This window comes from Leopardus geoffroyi, chromosome D3, assembly GCF_018350155.1.
Source record: "Leopardus geoffroyi isolate Oge1 chromosome D3, O.geoffroyi_Oge1_pat1.0, whole genome shotgun sequence".
In the NCBI taxonomy this organism is placed as follows: Eukaryota; Metazoa; Chordata; class Mammalia; order Carnivora; family Felidae; genus Leopardus; species Leopardus geoffroyi.
Window position 1 is genome coordinate 53,235,578 of NC_059339.1, and position 24,808 is coordinate 53,260,385.

General features: G+C 42.6%; 1 protein-coding gene across 3 annotated transcripts in view; it reads right to left on the reverse strand.

Annotated features, from left to right (window-relative positions):
* The window catches only part of B4GALT6 (beta-1,4-galactosyltransferase 6), a 67,362-nt gene that overhangs the window by 18,891 nt on the left and 23,663 nt on the right, over window positions 1-24,808 (reverse strand). Inside the window, exons 1-3 of one of the 3 annotated variants that reach the window (XM_045456874.1) lie at window positions 18,574-18,687; window positions 2,199-2,297; window positions 1,651-1,775 (exon numbers count right to left, since the gene is read on the reverse strand). Coding sequence is in view for 1 of the 3 variants with exons in the window: in XM_045456873.1 (XP_045312829.1) it covers window positions 1,651-1,775; window positions 18,574-18,687 (239 nt within the window). In the remaining 2 variants the exon portion in view is untranslated. Of the gene's footprint in view, window positions 1-1,650; window positions 1,776-2,198; window positions 2,298-18,573; window positions 18,688-24,808 lie in introns of those variants that run through there. The other 2 variants (XM_045456873.1, XM_045456875.1) reach the window with 2 other exon arrangements.

Sequence of the window (24,808 nt, forward strand, 5' to 3'; positions counted from 1 at the left end):
ATGCACATCTAAGCAGTATGCTGTACCCCACCTAAACACGTCAGAAGACCAACCTCTATGCTATCCCACAGCTGTTGAGATTAATGATGCTTTTTTCTCTTATTAGCATTCAACATACTCATCACCCAAGAAAAATAATTTATTTGCCCAGGATTTGTTTTAAAAGTAGAATTGTGTAAATTAGGTCCTATTTTGTATACAAATGTGAGAAAAATCAATCATGAAATATGAAGATTCATTTATTAACGGAGTCCGACCAGACAACTGTAAAATAAATGATTTGCCAAAATTTGTGCTGGAATCCATTTAAGTAGTTTCACAACTTCTTTGAGGCAAAAAACAAAAAAAAAAAAAAACAAAAAAAAAAACCACCCTAACATTTATTTAATAATTTAGAGCAAGGCTCTCTCTCCCTCTCTGCCCTTCCCCTGCTTATGCTCTCTCTTCCAAAATAAATAAATAAACTTAAAAAAAAATGTAACAAGACATTTATTTGTCTTGTAACCTCAATTCAGCAAAACTGGGTTTAGTGCTTACCTCAGACAAGATAATATAGTGTTATCTGGTGTTAGGGATGCAGATAGAAATAACACACTTCCCCAACACAAAGAGTTCAAGGCCAATTAAGTCAGAGCACTTTTATCTACATTCTCCTTCACAGCAGTGATTTTTCTTTGTACCAAAAGACAAATATTTTAGCAAAATACTAATATTCAAAAGAGGAACTGAAAACTTTTCCCAAATTAAGGCTATATCACAATCCTCCAAGATATAATTATTGATTCAATCCTCTGTAGTTTTCACCTGAATTCTGTAAATGCTATTTCCTACTCAAACATAACCACCTTACAGGAACATATATATATATGTGTGTATATATATGTATACACATATATATATGTATGTATATATATATGTATGTGTATATATATATGTATGTGTATATATATATATGTATATATACATACGCACCCACTCGCGAATTTCACAGTACTGTGAGCAACTCTGATTTAAATCAGGGTTTACAACTGATTTTAAACCGCAGAGGCAGACCATTCCCTTAGAGTTTTTCAAACAAAACATTAAGTAGAAGTCTAACAAGTCAAAAAGATAAAAAGCTTGTGCTCTGCCTTCTGAAACAGAGGTGAAGAACCCAAAGTTCTCCTTTTTGTGTCCCACTGTGACCTGCAAGCAGCCTCTTGAGGATGCTGAGACTCTAAGAACACCCCAGTGTGAGACCCAACTGGAAGTCACAGTTCCAGGACTTGGTAGGGCCATACCTACAGGTGACAATGAGCATTGCGGACAGCAGCAGGAGGCAGAAAAGTCAGAGCCTCTGCCCATTCCAAACAGAATGGTGACAAAAAAATCTGTTTTCCAAGCCAATCTCAAATGAGGCATTTACTACCAGGATCTCCAAGAGACAACGCACGAGCACATATTGTGTATATACGCAGAGGTGTGGTTACAGCCTTCCCAGGCAACACTATTAAATCCTATCTGAACTGTCAATACCTATACATTAAATACAAAAATTCTGTTGCCTTACATTTTCAAGACAAATATATTTCACTATATATTCTGAATCAAGCACACTTTTCCTCAAATGCACAGTAACAATTATATTACTTATGAAAAAATTTACCTCACCTTCCATCTGGGTTTACAGTCTTTAGGCCTCCAGTGACCTCCTGGCTCAATATCTAAATCCTTGGAGAAGAGTTGATGAATTTCATCAAAACTGATTTCACTTACATTGACATTGAGGAATCCCCCTAGAAGGTCAAACACGTGAAGAATTGTTTTAATACGAAGCAAGACAAACAACAATCGGTAGGGCTGATGGCATAACTTAGTTGCCAGGACAGTACAGTTTATTCCTGTTATCACCCCATAATTGTTAGTATCATTCCCTTTCAGTTTTAGTTTGGATGATAAATTATAAAACCACTCCACTATCTTTGGTAAATCAGCCAAAGATAAGAGAAATCAAATTGTTTAATACAGCAAATATTTTTAATATTCTTTGGGAAACGTTTGCATGTCATTACAGATTAGCTTATTATTGTAATTTGACAATTTAGTCACATATTTTAAAACTACTTTTAATTTCCACATAGTCAACCTAGGTAGCACGAGAGCACAGTCTGTAAGTGTTAATTAAGCGGTTAGATTGGCAGGAAACCGCCAAATCCTACCTTCTGTGTGCTGGGGACACTATTTAACTTCTCTGTGCCTCAGCCTCCTTCTTTGCAAAAGCAGATGGTAACACCTGCCACCCCGTGTGGTTGTGTCCACTAGATGAAACAGTGCCATGAGAAGGATCAAGCAACAGCATCAACCACAAAGGTACACACTCAATATACGTTAGCTATTCCTACTGTCCTCTACTGACATTTCTTAAGAGAGAGAATTTGAAAACACAACTTAAGCAATTTATATTTTTAGCACCTACCCAGTATCCCCTTGATTTGCAAAACTGGAAAACTATAGGCTTTTAAGATATTCCTGGCCTACCAGGCACTCCCTTTCTGAGTTAACAAATATATTACTGGAGGTGTTTTTACTACTAGCTTTTCTGTTGTGTACCACTGAAATGACAAATGACTCTTGGGTGGAAAGTCATTTCCATTAACTCAGTCGGAAACAGAACTGAGAACTAACAGAACTAAGTTAGGTCTAACCTCTTCATCTCATAAAATACATACCAACAAATGAGGTTTCCCATTTCAGGTCGTCTGAGCCTGACTGGCCATGACTCCACATAGAAAACCTTCAATTCCTCTTTGAGAGAGCCCTCTCCTTTCCTCCTGTCGTTCTGTATCCTAAGGTTTCACAACTGCGTCTCTTCCCCTCCCTCCCTTCCTCCTAACTAGGCAGGAATATCAGTAGCTTCCATTAAACACTCAGGCATGCCAGCGAGAAGCATTGTAAAAACCGGATGCCAGGCGTTAATGCCAGCTGGTTAAGCATTTGACTCTTGGTTTTGGCTCAGGTCTGATCTAGCGGTTTTGTGAGTTCGAGCCTCGGCGTCGGGCTCTGCGCTGACAGTGCAGAGCCTGCTTGGGATTCTCTCTCTCTCTCTGCCCCTCCCCACTCATGCTGTCTCTCTCTCAAAATAAATAAACTTTAAAAGAAATTTAAAAATAAAAATAAAATAAAATACAAATGTCTACATTTCAAAGGGTAAGCTGGGGGGAAAAAAAGTGCAAACTTCTAATGTCTGCCAGTTCTCCTGACTAGTCTGTGGCCTTTTACCCTGCCTTTTGGGTGGTAAGATATGCAAAGTAGCTAATCTTAGAAAGATGAGGCTCACCTAAAAGGAAAGAGTAACGTATGAACTCAAAGAGAAAGGGGAGGTCACAGCGTAAGACTGATCAATATAAGGACGAGCTCAGCTGACAAAGACTGAATCTACCACTGTAATCAAATAAAATTCACACAAATAAATCTGATGCACTTAATGGTATGCATGATTGCTAAAATGATAGTCATTATAAATAATAGGCAGTTCATATGAGTAACTGAGGCTGGTATTCTATATGCACTGTTAAACCAATTTTTTTGGTCTTTTTCCCAGCTTGACTGCTTTAACAGCTGTAATCATCATTACTGTCAGCAGGGTCCTCCAGTCTCATTTGCTGTTGCGTTTTCATCTCAAACACACATGCACTGGCAAACGAAGAGGCAAGTCTTACGTCTCTCTCCTCAATGGGCGGGGCCTCCGGTGCCCACCACTTAACCATCTCTAATGCATGAGGCATCCAGAGTCCAACCTCCCTTCTGCCTGCCCCCCACGCACCGTCCTCAGAGGCCCTCAGCTGCCTTCCTATGTGCTTGCTGCTCTTTCCTCTGAAATCTTAATCTCATACTGGCTGAAGGCCAAAGACAACCCAGTGGCATGAAGTTGTCATGCCAGTGGTCACAGCAACAGTACTATTTGGGGGGTGAGGGGGGACGGATGGTAAGGGACAGGCCTCCAAGATAGGATGGCCACCACTGGGAGCAGTAAAAGCGTGATCCGAAAGAGGAGAGGAAGAAGAGGCACAAAATTAGTGGGGTGGGGTGCGATGAGACAAACAACTCTTTTTTCTGAGCTGCTGCCTCGGCATTTCAAAGTATGATAACCATACTCACACCCAGAGTCTCACCATTGAGATAAGAATGCAACTTTAGGATTCCTGCCATCACTTCCTCCTTTGCTTTTCCCCAGGGCACCTTTTAAAACAATCACTTAGAGTTAAGCCCACCAAAAAGTTAAGTGACCTCTGCCCCAACCACCCTGTAAGTGATAGTTGCTCTCTCTCCTGCTCATTCAACCTGGAACAGAGGACTGCCCTTCCCCCAGTTCACCGAGCCCCCTTGCTTCTGGGATCTGGAAGTAATTAAATCTTGTGACTCGACTTCCTTTGTGTGGGTGTGCTGAAACTGTAACTCCAGTCAAAATGACTCCCTGGGTTTCATTTCCCCAAAGTGGGAGCTCAGATGCTGAGGGAGCGCCTGCCTGCCCCATGTGGGTGGCATCTGGATATTCTTAATTCAATATACCAGTTCTGCTTCTCAACACAACCGGTGATAATGATGGGATTGTGGGTGCAGTGTGTACCCCCATACAATGCCCTGGAGCTACAAATGGCTTACTAACTTCCTCTCCCAGACCACTCAGTCTCCCTGGGAAGGAACCCACTGCTTGCTGGCAGTCTGTGGCACTGTTTTTGCACTGCTGCGTACTGTTCACAAATCCCCACCCTAAATTGTCGATGCAGTGAAAGGCAGACTCCCCTGAAAAGCTGACCACCAGCAGGCTCCAGTCAGCAGTAGGTGTGTTTCCCACTAGTCCCTAAACAAGTCCCTGCTGTGTGTCAGGTCTGGAGGTAATCTGCAATACTCACATGCAAGAGTCCCAGCACCGGGCCAAGGTGAGCTAGCGGAAATAGCAGGACCCTGCCGCCTTTCCCCAGGCAGGGACAGTGGACAGGGCAGGGCAGTGGCAGGGACATGGAAGGGAGTTCTCTTAGATTAGTGCCACAGGTGTGGCCGGCTGCTGGGCCCACGCTGTTGGTGGCTAGGACTAGGGTGTTGAGCTTGGAAAGCCAGCCCTAACACATGAGAGAGGTGACTCTACCAGGGGTATCACGGACCTCTGGGTGGACACAATGCTGAGGTCAACAACCTCCTATGCTGCCACAATGCTTGCTGCTGTCACAAATCACCCCCCCCCCCAACCCCATGGGATGTCAGGAGTCCCATCCTTGGTGTGGTACAGCAGGACACATTCTCACCACAAAAGCAGGGCCCCTGAACACACAGTACCGGCTCCTCCCAAGTTCCCAGTGGAGGTTGAAAAACCACTAGACATTTGTAAGACCCCTGCTCAGATGGCCTGTTCAGTACCGAACAGCGTGGCATATCAACACGCCTAATCACTGGTGCTACGTTCCTGAGGCTTGGGAGCTTTCCCCAGTACATCAGCTACTGCTGCACTGGTGGAGGGGAACCCTGACCACTTGGAGGGTTGGTTGGAACAACCTAGAAAGGCAGGTGTGGCAGCACGAGTCCAGGAAGAGGCAACCTCCATCCCAGGTGTCCCCTGTCGCTATCCTTCCAACCAAAACACCCAACCACCAGGGTGAAAAGAAATGGAGACAAGTTAATTATACAGAATAGAAATGCAAGGGTTTTCTAGAAAAATCTGCCCATAGGAAGGGGGAGAAGGGTACAAATTGGCTCTTACAGGTCTTTGGAACTGGCTCTGAACTGTTGGTTACAGTGGCTGAGATGCGTGCCCTGGCCAGACTGGCCAAAGTCCTCAAAATTCATAACTTGTACGAAAAAAACAACCCAAGGTATTGAGGGCCTATTTTATTACAGACACCCTGGAGGAGACTCTGGACTTGTCACCACAGCGACAGTACTCCCAAATGCATTGAGCCACCAGGGCAGGAGATGCAGACAAAAACAGGAATAGAATCTCAGGAAGAGACCTCCCCCACAAGCCTCCGGAGTCCACAGAGATGAGAGGAAGAAGCTGCCTCACCGGATGTGTGTTTCTATGGCTTGGCACCAGGCCCGTCCGTCCATCACAGTTATTACAGCTCGGTTTCCCTGCGCGTAGACAAGCCTAGATGAAGCATGCCTTCGCTTATATAAAATTGGGATGGGCTAATGGGCATGCTTCCACGGACCCCCTTGGCCACTTCCAACCCAGAGGGTGCCCTCGGGGCCAGAATCTAAGGAGTTCTTCTTAAAGCACCCCCACCCAATTATAAGGCCATACTGTTACAATTCACAGCAATGTTAGATATGGCAAAATAGGCATTAGACCACATTAATGCTGTAGCTAGACATGAAAAAGATAATTTTCCTGAAGCCCAAATCTTGTTTGCCAGTAAAGGCAAATGGCCCCTCTCCCCCCTTCAGCCAGGAACCCAAAAGAGGGCCCCCGGAGATATTAGGGCTTCCAGGCCCCTTCTCAGTCCCCATGGAGGAGTGGCACCTCAACTCAGCTCACTCTCTCATTAGATGACCAAAAGTCCCTCTGTGTGAGTGGTTCTGAAGATCACGGGCCCCTAATCCAGGACAGCTCAAATACAAGCCGGAAGCCTTTGCTCAGGCACTGTGGGCTCTTCAAGAGACCACCAGCCCACCTTGAAGGCTAACGTCGTTACCGCTTGGAATGTCCCAGCCCTGGCACCAGGATCTGGGCTCCCAAACTCTGACCTCTGAGAGTAGAAGCTGCCAAGGCCTCTGCTCTAGGGACCCAGAAACTTCCCAGAGCTTGTCTCTCTTCTGGGAGGGACAATTACCCATACAGTTCCCTAATTATCCACTAGGACACACAAAATAGACAATCCTCCTATGCAAGTCTTCTGACAGTCTTAAATATTTTTTATACAATAGGCAGAAATCACAGCTTATTTTGAGGGCTGCTAGAATTGCCAGACATCTTACCAGGCTCAACAAAGGCTGTTCCCAAGTTAGTGGCCTACGAAGCTAATATATTGATCCTGCCCCCATCTGACTAGCAAAAGGCTCTTCCTGTACGCCCCTGTGGCTTGCCTGACCTCTGTCCATGGTGCTCAACTGCTCTCATGCAGGACATTTTGCAGTACATTATGTGATGCTTGACAGGAGCCCCCAGTGCCTTTTATAATCCTCCGTATCTGCCTAGGAACCAACACCACATGGATGCTTATGATCTACACCCTGTCCCAAGGAGAACCACCCCTGTGGCCTTGGGCCTCAATGCCCAACCATCCAGGAGGGACTTCCAACTTACTTTAGCTTCCCTGATTAAGCAGTTAGTGTGCACTGTGGGTCCAATGCCCTGGGGCTGCCATAGATACGTGGCTCTCCATATGTGCACTTCTTCCCTCAACCTCCAATGCATCTGCCTCCGCGCCAGCCCCCACGAGTCCTGTCTATTCCTACCAGTGTACTTCAGTCTCCCTGGAGCTACCCTTACACATCGCTGAACAGGACCCCCCAATCCGTATCTCTGCCCCCTCACGTGAAAAGCATACAGTATTCAACCCCATTATATTGGGCACAGGTCTGCTGTTATCCCTCACTGGGACTGGGCTAGCTGCCACCCCACTAGGCACACGACAACAAATCATTAAGATAAACAGCAACCTGTCAGCCACCCTGCCAAACACACTGGACTGTTACACCAAAGCCCAGCCCTGATGCAGCAGACAGTTTTGGATAACTGTTTAGTTTTAGATTATCTACTGGCCAGGGAAGAAGCTATATGTGCTGTAAAGGGCCCATCTGTTGCATGAATATTAATAATTCTGGAAACATTCAGACACATTTACAAAAGATAGCCCAACAGGTATATGTATTCCATCATCTTACCCAAGTGTTTAAACAAATACCTACCTTAACCTTATCCAAGGGCTTTGGTTTATTTTCTTGGCTGGACCTCAACAAATGGAGAGGGTCATTACAAACAGCATTTCCAGTTGTTGTCTATAGATATTGCTGACTGGCATTTTTGCTTTGCTTAAGTGCTTCATGTGCTGGGTGATCAAAACCCTGCCATAATACCTTATAATACCTCCACCGTTCAGATAGTGCCTATGATTTTCCCCTAAAGATTAATGCCTAGGCATCACAGGGTCAGTTGTGATGAGAAAAACAACTATTGTTCTTCTGCAAAAACAACTTTGTTTTTCTGAGTTGTTGCCTAGGCATTTCACACTATGATAACCCTGCTCACACCCAGAGTCTGTCACTTAGATAAGGACTTGAGTTTAGGATTTCCGCCATAAATTTCTGCTTTGCTTTTGCCAGAGCATCTTTTAAAATAATCACTTAGAGGGGCGCCTGGGTGGCGCAGTCGGTTAAGCGTCCGACTTCAGCCAGGTCACGATCTCGCGGTCCGGGAGTTCGAGCCCCGCGTCGGGCTCTGGGCTGATGGCTCAGAGCCTGGAGCCTGTTTCCGATCCTGTGTCTCCCTCTCTCTCTGCCCCTCCCCCGTTCATGCTCTGTCTCTCTCTGTCCCAAAAATAAATAAACGTTGTAAAATAATCACTTAGAGTTAAGCCCACCAAAAAGTTAAGTAACCTCTGTCCCAACCATCCTATAAGTGATAGGTGCCAGCTACCTTTCTCTGTCTCCTGCTCATTCAACCTGGAACAGAAGACTGCCCTTCCCCCAGCTCACTGAGCCCCCCTGCTTCTGGGATCTGTAATTAAACCCTATGACTCTGTTTCCTGTGTGTGGGTGTACTGAAACTGTAACTCCAGTCAAAATGACTGCCTGAATTTCATTTCCCCAAAAGTGGGAGCTCAGATGCTGAGGGACTACCTGCCTACCCCATGTGAATGGCTTGTGCTAACCTCATCCAGCGGGTCATAATCTGCATATTCCTTTTTTTTTTTTTAAATGTTTACTTATTTATTTGAGAGAGAGAGAGAGAGAGAGAGAGAGAGAATCCCAAGCAAGCTCCATGCTGTCAGCACAGAGCCTGATGTGGGGCTCAATCCCACGAACCTGAGATCATGATCTGAGCTGAGATCAAGAGTTAGATGCTTAAATGACTGAGCTACTCAGGTGCCCCTAATCTGCATATTCTTAATTCAATACACCAGCTCACTTCTCAACACAAGGTGTTAGGGGAAAGATGCCATGCACAGAAAGTGAAGGGAAAAGGGAACATTACAGAGAATGGCCAGGAAGAGGCACGAAGCAGAAGAACTACTGGTGACATGGTTTCCAAACGATCCTCAGTAGAAAAACATCTCTCAGGGAGGACTTGGGGTCCTCCCACCACTGCACCCACTGAAGTGACTGTCACCTCCTTTACATACTGGATGTCCCCTTCAGGTTTCACTCAAAGAAGCATTCCAGTGCTTTAAAACCAGAAGAGGATAAAACTTTCTCTACGTGTAAAAAAGTAAGCAATCAGCCAGACTAGCCCCCCTTTATTTCACTTGTTGAGATGCCAAGGGCAACTGAAGAAAAAGGACCCGCTGAACTCCACAGAGAACCCCCAATCTTCACTCAGCACCTGTGCTAACCTGAGCTTTTCCAGTGAGAATGTATGCTCTCTCCCCAATTAGAAATTAAAAAGTCAGGGCTCCTGGGTGGCTCAGTCGGTTAAGCGGTTTAGCGTCCAACTCTTGATTTCGACTGAGGTCATGATCTCGCAGTTCATGGGATCGAGCCCCATGTCGGGCTCTGCATTGGCAGCATGGGGCCTACTTGGGATTCTCTCTCTCTCCCTCTCCTCTGTCCCACCCCTACACACACTTTCTCTCCCTGTCTCTCAAAACAAATAAACATTTTTTTTAAAATAAAAAAGAAATTAAAAAGTCAAAAATATAGTCTCTGAAATCAATCTATCCAGCAGTGCCACCAATCAGCACACAAATGTAAATAACGTAATCTATCAAATCTTGATTTTCACTATTTGGAAGGTGGAACTGGATGGAGTTAAAAGGAAAGAGCAGAACTCGGTGCCTGAAAAGAATCAGGGCTGCCAGTTCGCGAGAGGGTCAGGTCAAGTGGAAGAACAAAAGTCAGTTGTAAGCTACCCATCAGTCCTGTCAACAAAGCCTGATGCCAAACTACTTCTGTTATGTGTTGAGAAAAACTTAGTTGCATCATTGGTCATATATGGTATTTACTATAATTTTCTAATGTTGAATTAGCAAGACATGTGATAATGCCACCCAGTTTGGAAACCTAAATGGGTCTGGGGTCCGTTAGGTGTGTGCAGGCCCAAACCACATGCTCATGGTAGTGTGGACTACAACATATCACATGACATGACTTAGGATATTACTTTTTCTATTAAAACATAATTCTTAAAATAATAGTCAATGCATATGAATTACCTATATTTACATTTTCTTACATTTCAAGTAAAATGTAAGGCATATTATCTCCAGCCAGAGAGTTGCTTTCTCTAAAAATCCACAGCTTCCTGTGACTGAGTTCAGGGCCTATATCTATTTTTTGGTATCTAAAGCCTAATTCTGGATACTCTGATTTTTATCACCACTTTGCCCTCAGGGTTTCAAATGTGCACAACCCAAAGATCTGATTGACAGTGTTGAGAAAGACATAAATTTCCCAAAGAAATATCCCATCGGGTGAATTCCTCTCCAAAGTCAAAAAATGGATTTTTATGTTAAGATATACATTCTCTCCCACTCCCCCTGGGCTGCTGCCTGAGCACACACAGCTCAAGGCTAAACGGCTACATCAGGCATCACACCCCCCCCCAGTCACCCACTGCCTCCTTTGAGGCCAACACTAGAAACTGCCTACTCCCAATAGGGAACTACTTAGGCTTCTCAACTTCTGGAATTTTATGCCTACTTACACAGACGATTTCTTACTCAACTACTCCTGAAGTGACCAAATCTAAGTATTCTAAACATAGAGTGGTTTCTAGCCACACATCACCAATGCCAAGTGCAATGCCTGGACACTGGATGGATGGATGGATGGGTAGGAATGGCAAAGCTGGCCATGTCCAATCTTGTCTCACCTCTCTTTCTGCTTCCTTCCTACTTTATTTCCATCCCTTGGCTCTACCAGGTACTAAAATATGCCTGTAAGCCATTTGTGCAACAGGTGTCCCACACGTAAATGACCCAAAATAACAGCCTCCATACAGCCCAAGTTCTCATCTCCTAATTCTGGTCACAACACACAGCTCTTAATACCCAATTTCTTCCCTTGCTTATAGTTTTCTCTCACTTTACTCTGAATGACTACCTGAACCTCCAGTTCACAGTCTTTGCTTTTTGTCCTCACCTTTCCCTCATAAACCACCCAATGAACCTTTGGTTCCCCCTTGAAAACCCCGCAGCCTTTATCACATCTTCCAAACTGTTTTCTTAGTCCCCAGCTATTGATAAACTGACCATCTCCTTTAGTGTCATAATCCACAACTATTATTGTATTTCCTCAACTCTGAGATATGCACTGACTTATGTTTTCACATCCTGACACAGGGACACACCCTACAATGTGTGCATTTAATGTACTGCTTCTTTCTTGTTCCCAAAAAGCTGTTATGAAATTTATAATGTATCTTGTCAAGAAAATATGGTATATCATATACTCCTCCCGTGATTTCAAATGTTTCCTGGAACCATTTCATTGCCAAGAAGCTTCCATATACTATACTTCAGTGTCTTCCCTAGAATACCACCCTACCCCTCAGCTTAAATGAAAAAGTGTTCTCCCTTTCAAACTGTGCCAAATGCTTGCTTTCCTAGGTCTACAATCTTGGAGCCGGGGATAAAAGAAAGTATTCTGCAGACTTACAGCTACACTCTACAAACACACACACACACACACACACACACACACACACACACACTTACTTCCTTCTTTCATGAATTCACCTCCTTTGAAGTTTGTGATTTTTAATTGTACCACCTTCAAATATCCAGCCTTGTTTACTGACCAGGAGGTACTCTCCCCTCCCATGTATATCTATCTTTCTTTCTTTCTTTCTTTCTTTTTTATTTATTTAGTACATCATCCTTATAAACTCTGATCTGTATTCATACCTTAAGCATCACCATTACCTAGGAGGACTGGCAGTGTCAGAATTGAAAGCCAGTCAGCTCCGGCTTAAATTTCTCTCTGCTATATCCTCATTTGCCCGGTCTATCTGGTCTTCTAATAAGCAGCTCAGTAATTTTGGTCATATGGCTAAGAATCACGAGGCATTGCTGTTTAGAATGAAGGTTACTGGACCCATTCTCAAAGCTCCTATGTCAGTAGACACCCCTGAATCATGTTTGTGGCCACACAGCTGGACGTGAACACATTTCAGTTGCGGGAACTGCCCACCACTGAGTCCCACCTTCCTGGCCAACCTCTCATATGTATATGGCCTCCCACTTTATCAGGAACACTGAAGTAATAGGCATTAACCCCCTTAACTTTCTCCACCTCATCTCCCAATGAACTATATATACTCTTGCCTCAGGGGAGAAGAGGTTCTTGCTTTCCAAGGCTAATTCCTTGACTTGAACCTATTTCTGTTTCCTGTAAACTTCTCCAGAATCTGGCTCCATGGATACCTCCCTTCTGCTTCCTTGTATTTACCATCTCGAGAATCTCTCTGGAATTCCCCAAAACTTGATCAAGTCCGTATCTTCCTAAAGAGTTCTTCCCTTGCCCCCACCTCCTCCAGATGCCCTCCTCCATTCTACTTCCCTTTCCCACCACACTTTTTTTTTAACCAACAAGTTTTTATATCCCTCTGAGTCACTTCTCCGGACAGTGTCTTTTGCACCCTACCCTACCCCTCTACTGAGACTGCATTTGGTGTCACCTCTGTTTTCTCTATGCCACACTCAATGGCTTGTCACAGGTCTTCATTCCATCTGCTTTGAGGTATGTCACAAGACAGAACATTCTCTCCTCAAAACTGTGTCCTCATTAGCCTCTGGGACACTGCTCCCTGACTCCTTCATGTCCCTGACAGTTCTCTCTTCTGCTACTGACTACCCGTTGCCCCCACAAGTGCCAGTATTCTCCAGGGACCCACCCTTAGCATTCCCGTCTCACTTCCTCTATTTCTAGCCCAGATCTCTCTGATGAAATTCAGACCCCAAATTAACTCTCCTGAGCTTTAAACAAGGCCCAAGCCTAACTTCCTCATTAACTTCCTTATTCTCCAAATGTGATGTTTATCCTCCATTACTTGTTTCAGTTAGCAATCACCTAGCCAGAAACTTGCTCATTAACCCTGATCCCTTGGTTGGCCACCACATCTAGCCGATGGCACCCCTAGAGCTTCTTTTTGGTGCCTTGTCCTCTCTCCAATGCCACAGCCTCGGCATATGCTCTTGTCATTCCTCTTGGCCCAGGCAGAAAGCTCCTTGCTGGTCTTCCAGGTTCTAGTATTTTCCCATTTTCATCCATTTTTCCACTTCTCATCAGAATAATCTTTCTGAATACCATCTTAGTCACACTATTCATCTGCTTAAAGCAGTGGTCTTTGTTCATTTTGTTTTATCCTTTTTTGCCCCAGACCCTTTGAAAACTGCACACTCATCCTAGAGATAGACACACAGGCCACAAATCAACCCTTTGCATATATGCTCAAGGGCCCTGCTCCCTCTGAGGCCTATCTCATGGATGCCCAGGGACTCCTGGAACCCACATGGCCCTCAAGGCCCCTCCCCTCCCTGTCCAGCCTCACTTCCCACCCTGGTCACAGCAGACCACCCTCCATTCTCACAGAACCCTTCAGGCTCTGACACTGTTACCTCAGCTACTAGTGAACTATCTTGCAAGAGCCAATTACAATGTCCCCTTTCACTGACATCTCCCTTTTCCTTTTCGAATGAACCATAGGTTCCTTTTCACCACATAATAACCCATTCATAGTGAGGACGCTGCTTTTCTGTGAGCGTGTTACCTGCTCTGGCTGTTAGACACAGGGCCATTCAGCTTCGTGTCTCCTCTGCCTGCCCCTGTGAACAACCCAAGGCCACTACATGTGCAGCCACGGTTCACTCGAAAATGGTTCCCATCTCTTTTTACAGTACACATGTGCATGATGGTTTGTCATAGTACATATTCTTTGAGCTTCTCTGAAGTGTACTTATCTTGTCCCTTTCTCCTGATTTTCATTTGAGTTATTGAAATGCATCTCAAAAAGTCCTTATAGCTTTTGTTATATTCCTAAGTCTAGCAACTATAGCAATTACCAAGGTTAAACCATAAAGGGAAATATTCCACAAACAGTAAGGACAAAATATATGAAAGTTACTGGAAATGTATTCTGTTCGAAGAATTAAAAGATAGGAAAACTCCAGGCAAGTCTACCTTCATTTTAATGCAAAGTACACAAATGACATTTTCCCCACTCTGCTTCACTCACAAAAATCAAACCATTCACGCTAAGTGCTTGTTATTTTTTAGGTCTGGAAAAAGTGAAATTTCTACTTTACTTTGTTAGCAAGGAGAGTCTCACATAAATTTAAGAAAGCTGAAAATGGATTAGCCCTCTGGAGGATCTATAAATACTAACAGTGACAAAGAAGTCACTCATATTGTATAAATAACACACATTAAAACAGATTTTACAGGGGTGCCTAGGTGGCTCAGTTGGTTAAGCGTCTGACTTTGGCTCAGGTCATGATCTCATGATCTTTGAGTTCAAGCCCCGCATCGGGCTCTGTGCTGACAGCTCAGAGCCTGGAGCCTGCTTCAGATCCTGTGTCTCCCTCTCTCTCTGCCCCTCCCCCACTCATGCTCTGTCTCTCTCTGTCTCAGAAATAAACAAACATTAAAAAAATTTATAAAATAGATTTTATGGTATAATTGACTGAATGTAAAATATTGCTGAAATCCATGAAATCCATTTTATCTAAATTCCAACTGGAAAAGCCACAAGTTTATCTCTATGGTAATCCAGTGCTGGCAGTCCCATTGCTCCACTAGAGAAAAATAAAAAAGAAGCTACAGCTAGATAATCAAACACACCAATGTTAAGCCTCAACTTCACTTTTGGTGAAAATTACAGGAAAATTAAGTATCATTCATACTTGGACAGTTTTCATCAAAGTAGATCTTCTCCCTACACGGATTTCGTTTAACTATTATTTAGGGAGATACTGCATTCAATTATTTTGTGCGATATTATAAAAAGATTTTACACTTAGGTATTTTGATATGCCATTCTCTATTATCAATGGGAAATAATCCTGTGAACTTAAAAAAAAAATAGGGATACATAGCTAAATACAAAACCCCTTAACTCCACCCATTTCTCCCAGGTTTCTCATTCCCTTGATCATCACAATGTGTAGCTCCATCAAAGCAGTGAGGAAGAAAGAGAATATCAAACTAATGTCTATCAAGCTTAAAGCACTGCACTTCTTTTTATCCTTGCAACACTGTGAAGTTGATACAATACTCCCTAGTTTACAGATAGGTAAAGTGAGGCTCTATTTTGCAGAGGTCACATGACTCAGTGAAGGGGCTCTCCTGGATGGCTCAAGTAAGGCCCTCTTGGAAGAAGCCTCATTATATTGGCTGTTCCCACGGCCCCGTTCTAAGTAGTTATTTGTACATGACCAATCTTCTAACTACGACGTGGGGGTGGTGCTGGACCCAAAGCCAGCAGCCCATGAGGAGGCCTTCTGTGAAAAGGTGGCTCGCCCAACCAGTGTGATCCTCTCTTGTGAAGAAGACTCTGACGGAAGCAGTGATAAGGAGCAGTAGCAGCAGGACATTCAGTGACAGGGCAGTGAGTGCGCAGCAGGCCTGACAGAGTCTCTCCAGCACCACGACAGGGACATTTACAAGTTCTGGGCTGGAGGAGAGCAGTGCTAGTAGGAAGGCCTGGCAGGCAGATGCTTTTAAACAGAATTTAATTAGTACCCATAAAGCAGTAATTAAGAAAATGGCAACTAAACCGAGAACAGAAAGATTTCCTAAGACTGTAAACCCTTGAATATGCAAATTATGAAAATGAAATTATTGTAATCAATATTTCAACAGAACATTACTTAGTGGTTTCAGTACTGCACAGACAAAAACATTCATTTTTAGAAAACCAGGGCTACAATAACAAAGTAATGACAAATATACGGCCACAAAAATCATAGCTTCATTCTCTATTATAAGACAGCAAAGAGACAGGAAGATTCGAGTCAAGTGAGAATCTTTTTTAAAATACCCATGCCCCCTGTCAGATTAATAAAATCACTTAGAGGTTGGGACCAAGAATCACAAAAGTTCCTCAGGCCTGATATAGCCTACTCTAGGCTGGTGGCTAGAGTAGGACGTACTCTAGATTGGTGGCTCTCAAAGTGTGGCCCAAGGATCACCAGCACCCAGGAACCTGTTAGGAATGAAAATTCTCAGACCCCACTCAAGATGTATGGAGTCTGAAACTCCGAATGTGGAGCACAGCAACTTGAATTTTAAGACTATCCAGCTGATTCTGATGCACCCCCAAATTTGAGACCCATGGCCTTAGATGACATTGAAAGGGGACTCTTGATTGTAAATATATAATTTCAATAATTTACCAACGATAAACTTTCAGTTTATAAATATGATAGGCAAAGGCCAATTTCTTCAAGAAAGAATACTTATGTAAAGACATAAAAAACACATTTTGATACTGAGTGCTTTAGAACCCAAGGATAAATAAGCAATTCAAAAGGATATTTATTTAATTTTTTAATTACATAAAAATCAACATATAAGCTTATCTGTACAGAGAATGCTTATAATTGGGGGAGGGGAAACATACAAAGAAAAAAATGCCAAAATGATAGCCCTGCAGCTTCTGAGTGATTATAGTGGGCTTTTTAATGATCATGTACTGTTTTCATAATTTTGAAAAAATATGTATTTTTAAAAATACGTATTTTTAAAATACACCATCTTTGTTGCTATCTCATACACAAAAGTTAAGTACAAAATGGTAAAACTATTAGAAGGAAATAAAAGAGTATTTGTACGGCCTTGGAGTAATATAGAAAGCTTTTTTGAGACACAAAAAGCAAAAACTTTAACACGATTGATACACTTGAAAATATCGTAACTTTAAACTTCTATAAAACAGAAGATTCCATAAACAAAATGAAAAGACAAGCCAAGGACTGTGAAAAGCTGTTATACAATACATACAGCAGACAATAGGTCACTGTTGGAATATATGTAAAGAACTTCCATTAATCAGGACAAAAGCCCAATTAACCAATATGGAATCAATAAAGCACACAACTGAGTGAGTCACAGGAGAGAAAATTCAAAACCACTCACTAACCCATCAAAAGTTACTCAAACCCATTACTAATGAGAAAAGTGAAAATCCAAACAATGAGATGTCATTTTTTATCTAACAAATTAGAAAATATATTTTTATCACATTAGCAAAAATTTAAAAGTCTATCAATATCAAAATAGTTACATTCATGCTTTGATGTTGAGGATATAAACTGGTACAGCTCCAGGGCACCTGGGTGGTTCAGTTGTTTAAGCATCAGACTCTTGGTTTCGACTCAGGTCATGATCTCACAGTAAGTGGGATTGAGCCCCGCAATGGGCTCTGTGCTGACAGCACAGGGCCTGCTTGGCATTCTCTCTCTCCCTCTCTCTCTGCCCTTCTCTGCTCACGTGCTCTCTGTCTCTCTCTCTCAAAAATAAATAAGCACTTGAAAAAAATGAAAATAAAAATAAAAATAAACTGGTACAGCTCCTTTGGTGCAAAACCAAGCCAGCCTATGTAGCAACTCCAGTTCTAGGGATGAACCCTCAAGCATATATGTACCACATGCAGAGAAATCTGTACCGTACTGCTCCCAATAACACTACTTTGTGACAGCAAAAAAGTGGAAACCATGTAAATTTCCATCAGCAGGGAAAAAGGTAAATGAAATGTAGTACCCTTATTCAAACATGTACAATACAGTAATTAAGGAAAATAGGTAGATCTATATGTATCAATGTGGATAGTTCTAAAAAAATTAAGGAAGGGCGCCTGGGTGGCTCAGTCCGACTTCAGCTCAGGTCATGATCTCACGGTTGGTGAGTTTGAGCCCTGAATCGGGCTCTGTGCTGACAGCTCAGAGCCTGAAGCCTACTTCCAATTCTGTCTCCCTCTCTCTCTGCCCCTCCCCCACTCATGCTGGCTCTCTCTCTCTCTCTCTCTCTCTCTCTCTCTCAAAACTAAATATTTAAAAAAAATTTTTTTAATTAAGCAAGCAAATTCTAGAAATAATTGTAATCTTAAGACAATTTATATAAATTCTTAACACCTTTGAGACATTATAACTGTCTACCTATCTCTGTAAAAAAAATTTTTTAAATAACCTGTAAGAACACATATCAAACTCACAATAGAGGTTGCTTCTGGGTAAGCGATAAGCTTTTTCTTCAACTTTTCAATCTCCCTCCCACCCCAAAAAAATGCTTTGTCCAAAAAAGAAATATCAAGTAACATGCTACATAACATGAACATTAGCATCCACAGTTAATGATCTGAGCATGGTGTGCTCAAACCATATGATTTGTATTATTTTATTATAACACAAGCAAACAGTTAAGTCAAAATTAGATGACACTTACGCATATAAGGCAGTTTTTCTGGGCAGGGGAGATATGGTGAATATGTGAAGTTTTCCGGAAGATATGTTGTTGTTTGAACAAGATAATCACTTGAATTATTGCCTTCAGGATAATCTTGGAGAGAGAGAAAAAAGTTACAACCAAAAAACTGCCTTTTGCTTTGCTCCTAGTACGAAATATGTCACTACCACTGTGAGAAGGCCTACAGTATGCAATCTACAGAAGTACTTAAAAGCAATTATCTACAAAGAACTAGAGAAAAGCAAACGCAGCTGCCGTGGCTACTCTCCCATTCACCCTTCACTGCTGCTAGAAAAGACCTCGCAGCATGATTTCCCAAGGGAACTGGGGAAAAGTCTAGAGAGCAGCCTGGCCAGATCTGTGCATACATACAGAGCAGGCTTATCTGTAACCATAGGAGAACACCTGCTCCCATCCCTCCCCCGGCTGAGCAAGATCAAAAGGGAATGTGAAAGTATACCAGGGAATCCTCTCCACCGTCAAATGGCCAAGGGTATCCTGGACAACCACACCGTCACAGCACAGTGCTTCTAGTAACCACGGAGCAGAGGGGTGGGAGTAATGTTTTCTCACCACCCCACACTTAAGAAACTGAGATTTAACACTCAAGTTACTTCTGTAATACGGTCCATTTTAAATCTTTTTTTTTTTAATTTTTTTTAACGTTTATTTATTTTTGAGACAGAGAGAGACAGAGCATGAACGGGGGAGGGGCAGAGAGAGAGGGAGACACAGAATCGGAAACAGGCTCCAGGCTCTGAGCCATCAGCCCAGAGCCTGACGTGGGGCTCGAACTCACGGACCGCGAGATCGTGACCTGAGCTGAAGTCGGATGCTTAACCAACTGAGCCACCCAGGCGCCCCCCATTTTAAATCTTTAAATTACTCATTCCCAATAGCAGGTTGCAGTCCCTGGGGAGCTGTGAAGCTCTATCTCATGTTAGGTCCATTATTTTTAGATACTGCAAGTTATACAGCATACAGGGCACTAGTTAGGGTGCCACAGTCAAATGCGAAGTTCAAATCCTTGCTCCAAAATGCCCTAGCTTTGTGGCACAGGGCAAGACAATGTAGTTTCCCACCTGTGCCTACCTCATGTAGCCATTTTCAGGTTTCAGTTAGAGAAATGCTCAGAACAATCTGGAGCCCATATATATATTCACTGACTAGAGCTATGAGTGACTGGTTCAGAGATGTGCATGTGACTTAACCTGGGACAGTTAGAACCTTAGGAATTTTGAACTTGGAACCAAAGAGATCATGTTTCGGCCCTTTCTGTAACAAGGTTCTGAGATTCAGGCCTGAGAACCATGACCTCTATGTAAAATGAGGCCAGTCTAAGAGAATGAGACCAACACGCAGTAAGAGACAAGACTCGGAAACAGCTGATCAAACTACTGTCTGTCTCCTAGGTCATAAACCGTGTCCCCACAGGAAATGAAGCTCTAGCAGACACTTTAGGAAAATGCAAAGATATTCTCTCAATCTCCAGTAATCTGCTCTGTTGAAAGAGTTATTCCTATCTGGACTGGTCTGCATGAAAAGAGAGAAGAAAGAGGAGAAGAGGCATGTGACTGCAAAAAGAGGCCTGTCTGTCAGTGACCAGCAAGCAAAAGGCGAAAGGTAAAAATCACATACCTCACTAGACTGGAAAAGCTAAACCCTCTCACTGTGGAAAAATGGTAGAATCCTGGCAATTGAATATGAATTATATTAGAATAATCAAATACCAAACACCTGCATACTTTTTGCCTAACATAGATATTCACTCATCATCAAAATGATTTTGACAAGGGATGCAGCCCGGGCTCCAGGATGGCACTTCCGAGCAAAGAGACTCTCCCCACCCCCAGGCACACCTGCTGGACAGGACCCTGCAGAGGCTGCAAGAGGAGGTATAAGGGGATCTGGTACCAAGGAGAAGACAGAAGCTGGAGGAGAAGGTCCAATTCTAAAGGACTACATGGAAATCCCAGTTATGAATTTGGCAGGGCACGGGGAAGGTTTTAAGGGAAGTGCATTTACTGCCAGGAAACCCCACGATAAGATGTACAACTGCTAAGGCCTATTCCACCAGGAAGCTGGAAAGCCCCAGTGACAGAATCCTCCCAATGCCCCTCTCCAGAGGAGCCCTGGAAAGCACTCAACAAAGAAAATCCTCCAACCCAAAGGGGAGGGGGCGTTTAGTGGACATTAATTGTTTTGTAAGCCCAGGGACACACCAAGAGCATTGAGACCCCTCTAGCAGTCCACACCCTGTATGTCCCCCATATATATCTGAATGATTTAAGATACTGAACATAAAACAAGTGTAAGTCCATTAAAGTTCTGATTCTTTCCTTAAGATGCTTTTTAAAAAATATATCCAGATATAGATCAAATTTCAAGTTATATTCAAAAAACTTTTCTCCATTTATGGGGACTCGTACTATAGTAGGCATTTACTATACACTATGCATTTGTAGGAGCTAAAAACAGCAGATAAATAAGGTTGTCCCTGGCCTTTATGTGTTCAGAAGATTCATTTTCTTATAATCCTGGGGCAGATAAATATTAACATTCTCAAAATTCCCAAGCAATTTCTTCATGTCATGTAGTTAACTTTAAATAAGAGTATTTTCTTATTGTGCATAATTTATTATTTCTTGTTATTAATGTCTGGCTCCTTCTTTTAGCCACATGCTATGATTCTATAAATCTACATCCAAACTCACAGAAGTTATAAGCTCTCTAGACATTTCTGTAAAACAAACTGTTAACGATAGCTCCCCCTGGGAAGCCTGGTGGCAACAGGAGGTCTGGAGGATTGTTTCACTTTTTATTTTAGTGCTAGAATGACTGAGTCTTTCGCAAAGTACCCTTGCATCAGTTTTTAAAGAACCATTAAAAATAAAACAAACCTCAAAGACACACAACAGGAATATATTCACTTCCTTTAAACACAAAGTTTTGGAGCTAAACATGTTATTCTTGGCCACATCATCACAAATGATCATAAGGGTCTCAACTCATTGCCAGACTTACAGAAAAGTCTCCGCACCCCTTGAGTACTGCGTCCAGTGGGACTTATGTCATCCCGATGTATTATGTATAAATCCATCCACTCAACCCCTGCCACTAGTCTGAATATATTTTTTTTGAAATCAAATTGCCTTTGGTTTCCAGTATCTAATAAAGTATCTACAACATGGTAAAAAGTTTACTGTAAATGAACACCTCACAACTGATAATACAGCCAACAATTTAAGCTTTTGGAGACTATACTGTAATAAACCCACAAAATCATTATTCCCACAAAAGTGCTTAGGTCCATCAAGTAGAACCACTGCTTTCAAAATCAGGAGCAGTTTTAAAAGGTTATGCATGATAGATGCAGTTGAGACTGATCTACCACAACTGCTGTAAAATATAGACATTATTTCATCTAATGAATGGATGGATGAAAACACAATGAGTTCTGGGCCCCCAGCCTTCTTCCTCTCTTCTAGAGCCACACCTGAAGGAAAGAGAGACACAGAATGAAAACTGCTGGGCAGGTCCCCTCCTCAGCTCTCATAGGACCTTATGACTAATGGAAAAAGGACCCTCAAGGGCGTAGTTTTTCCCACAAACGGCAGCTTAAAACAGGTACAGAAACTCAGTGAGAGTTCTAGCCTGTTTACCACTGCCTTATGGTATGTTGCCTGTGGCGTCTCAGACCCTGCATCTATCAAACGAGGAAGTGTGCTGGGTTATTTCTAACAAACCTACCACTTCTCACGCTGCATGACAACTATCCTCTGCTTCGGTAATTATTCACTGATGACATCTTGTTTTCTAAACTTGACTAACTCTGTAGCTATAAGGCAAAGCATCATTTGATCATGAGAGTGTGTAATTTCTTTACAAAAGTATTACATACAGTATGTATTTACATTTGGTGCTTCAGAAAGCCAGGTAAGAGGTTAAAAACCCTTTTCTGAAATCAAATGTGTGCTTAGAAATATCACAATCTATTTGCAATCAAGTGTTAAATTTTAAATGAGCCAGTACATGTTAATCGATTTTCCCCTAGAGTTCAGTTAGCTCTTTGTATACCTTATTGGCCATTATCTCCTTTTTGCAGATTATATCTGTATGTCTGTGCAGAAATAAACTGCTTTATATTGGTGCACCTGGATGGCTCAGCCGGTTAAGCATCTGACTCTTGATTTCCACTCAGATCATAGTCTCAAGGTCATGGGATTGAGCCCTGGGTCAGACTCTGTGCTGAGCATGGAGCCTGTTTGGGATTCTCTCTCTCTTTGCCCCTCACCCACTCACACACGCCCGTGCTTGCACGCGCACACACGCACACACTCTCTCTCTCTCCCAAAATGAATGAACTTAAAAGAAAAGAAATAACAGTATTATAATAACCATGTATGCTTCCATCTCTCCCAAAAGCCTAGAGATCCTCATACAAAGGGAGGATATTGTTCTTAATGTTGTATCTCCAGTGTCTAGTAAAGTACACTAACTATACCAATTGTTCAATATCAGTGAACATGGCAAAAGCCTCACAGTTGCCTACTCAAACTCCATTTTCTCTTTCTCCTTAGGTAACAGAACCCCAATTTCATTCAAAGCACCAGTGTACCCAGCTCAAAGACTGTAATTTATAGCCCGTTATAACAAAGTCCTGGCCAACGAGATTTAAACAAAGATACCATGTGAAACTTCTGGGAAGTCTCCTTAAAAGGGTCCCTCTGTTCTTCCCTCTTCCTTTCTTCCTTCTTACTGACCCAAGTACAAATATAAGGACCGGGGCCCTATAACAACCTCAGACTGTAAAACTCTGTGACAGAGCAGAAGATGGAAGGCGTGTGAGGACGCTCTCCACCACAGCCACAGATAACCCACTTCCAGACATAAGAATACAAAGCCTCATGTGCTTAAGCCACTGCAGCCGGGTCTTTCTTATGACCAATCCCGATCTGTAGCTGATACAATGACTGTCCCCAGAGAACAGTGTTACCACCAGTGAAGGAACCATGTGAAAAGTTTTCAAAGGTTGACAAAAGTAAGCCAACTCTTACCAAACCTGGCATTAGTTGTTGGGTCACTATTGAAAATACGAGATGGAAGGGGCACCTGCGTGGCTGAATCGGTTGAGCGTCCAACTTCAGCCCGGGTCATGATCTCAGTTTGTGAGTTCGAGCCCTGCGTCGGGCTCTGTGCTGACAGCTCAGAGCCTGGAGCCTGCTTCAGATTCTGTGTCTCCCTCTCTCTCTGCCCCTCCCCCACTCATACTCTGACTCTCTCTCTCTCTCAGAATTAGTAAACATTAAAAAAAATTTTTTTTTAAAAAGAAAGAAAATATGAGATGGTAAAGGGGAAAAGAGGATTTCCCCATTTCTTTCTTGTCTTCCAGTTGTGGGGTCTTGACTCAGTAATAAATTCTCTTAATCAAGCTCAATGTTCTCACATAAAACTTATTCATGCCCCAGGAAAAGAACCTGATCATGCACAGAAGTCCAGCACTCCCTTATACTAATACAGTAACCTAAAGATGCTGAGTATTTCTGTTCAGTGGAGTGAACTTTTAGTGAACACTTTCACAATCAACTTATTCAACCAGGACAAGTCCTAAAGAAGCTTTTATAATGTTTAAACTGCTCCTAACATTGACCTACTACTCAGAAGACCAATTAAAGCAGAAGACCAGTTAACAAGATTTTTACTATACTATTAAAATTCCAAGTACAATGACAGTCTTTCTAAAACAAATTTCTTTAAAGTTAAAAGGGAGAAAACAAGAGTGTTTTGATTTGTGACATCATCAAACAAATCAGGCAAATGGCTAGAATGGATTTTGCAGAAGCATGTGTGAAATTAAATTAAGAATCAATATGATACAGTCTTGAATTTTTTAGAAGGGTAAAACTATTACCCACCTTAACAGACATTTTAAGAAGATCTATGGTTGGAAGATAGGGACTTCCTATTAATAGAGAGAGAGTGTGTGTGTGTGTGTGTGTGTGTGTGTATCTGCCTCTTGTTTACAATGGCACATTGGACTATTGACATAAATTAAATCTTTTTTTTTTAATGTTTATTTATTTTTGAGAGAGACAGAGACAGAATGCGAGTGGGTTGGGGCAGAGAGAGAAGGAGGCACAGAATCTGAAGCAGGCTCCAGGCTCTGAGCTATCAGCACAGAGCCCGACGCGGGGCTCAAACTCACAAGCTGTGA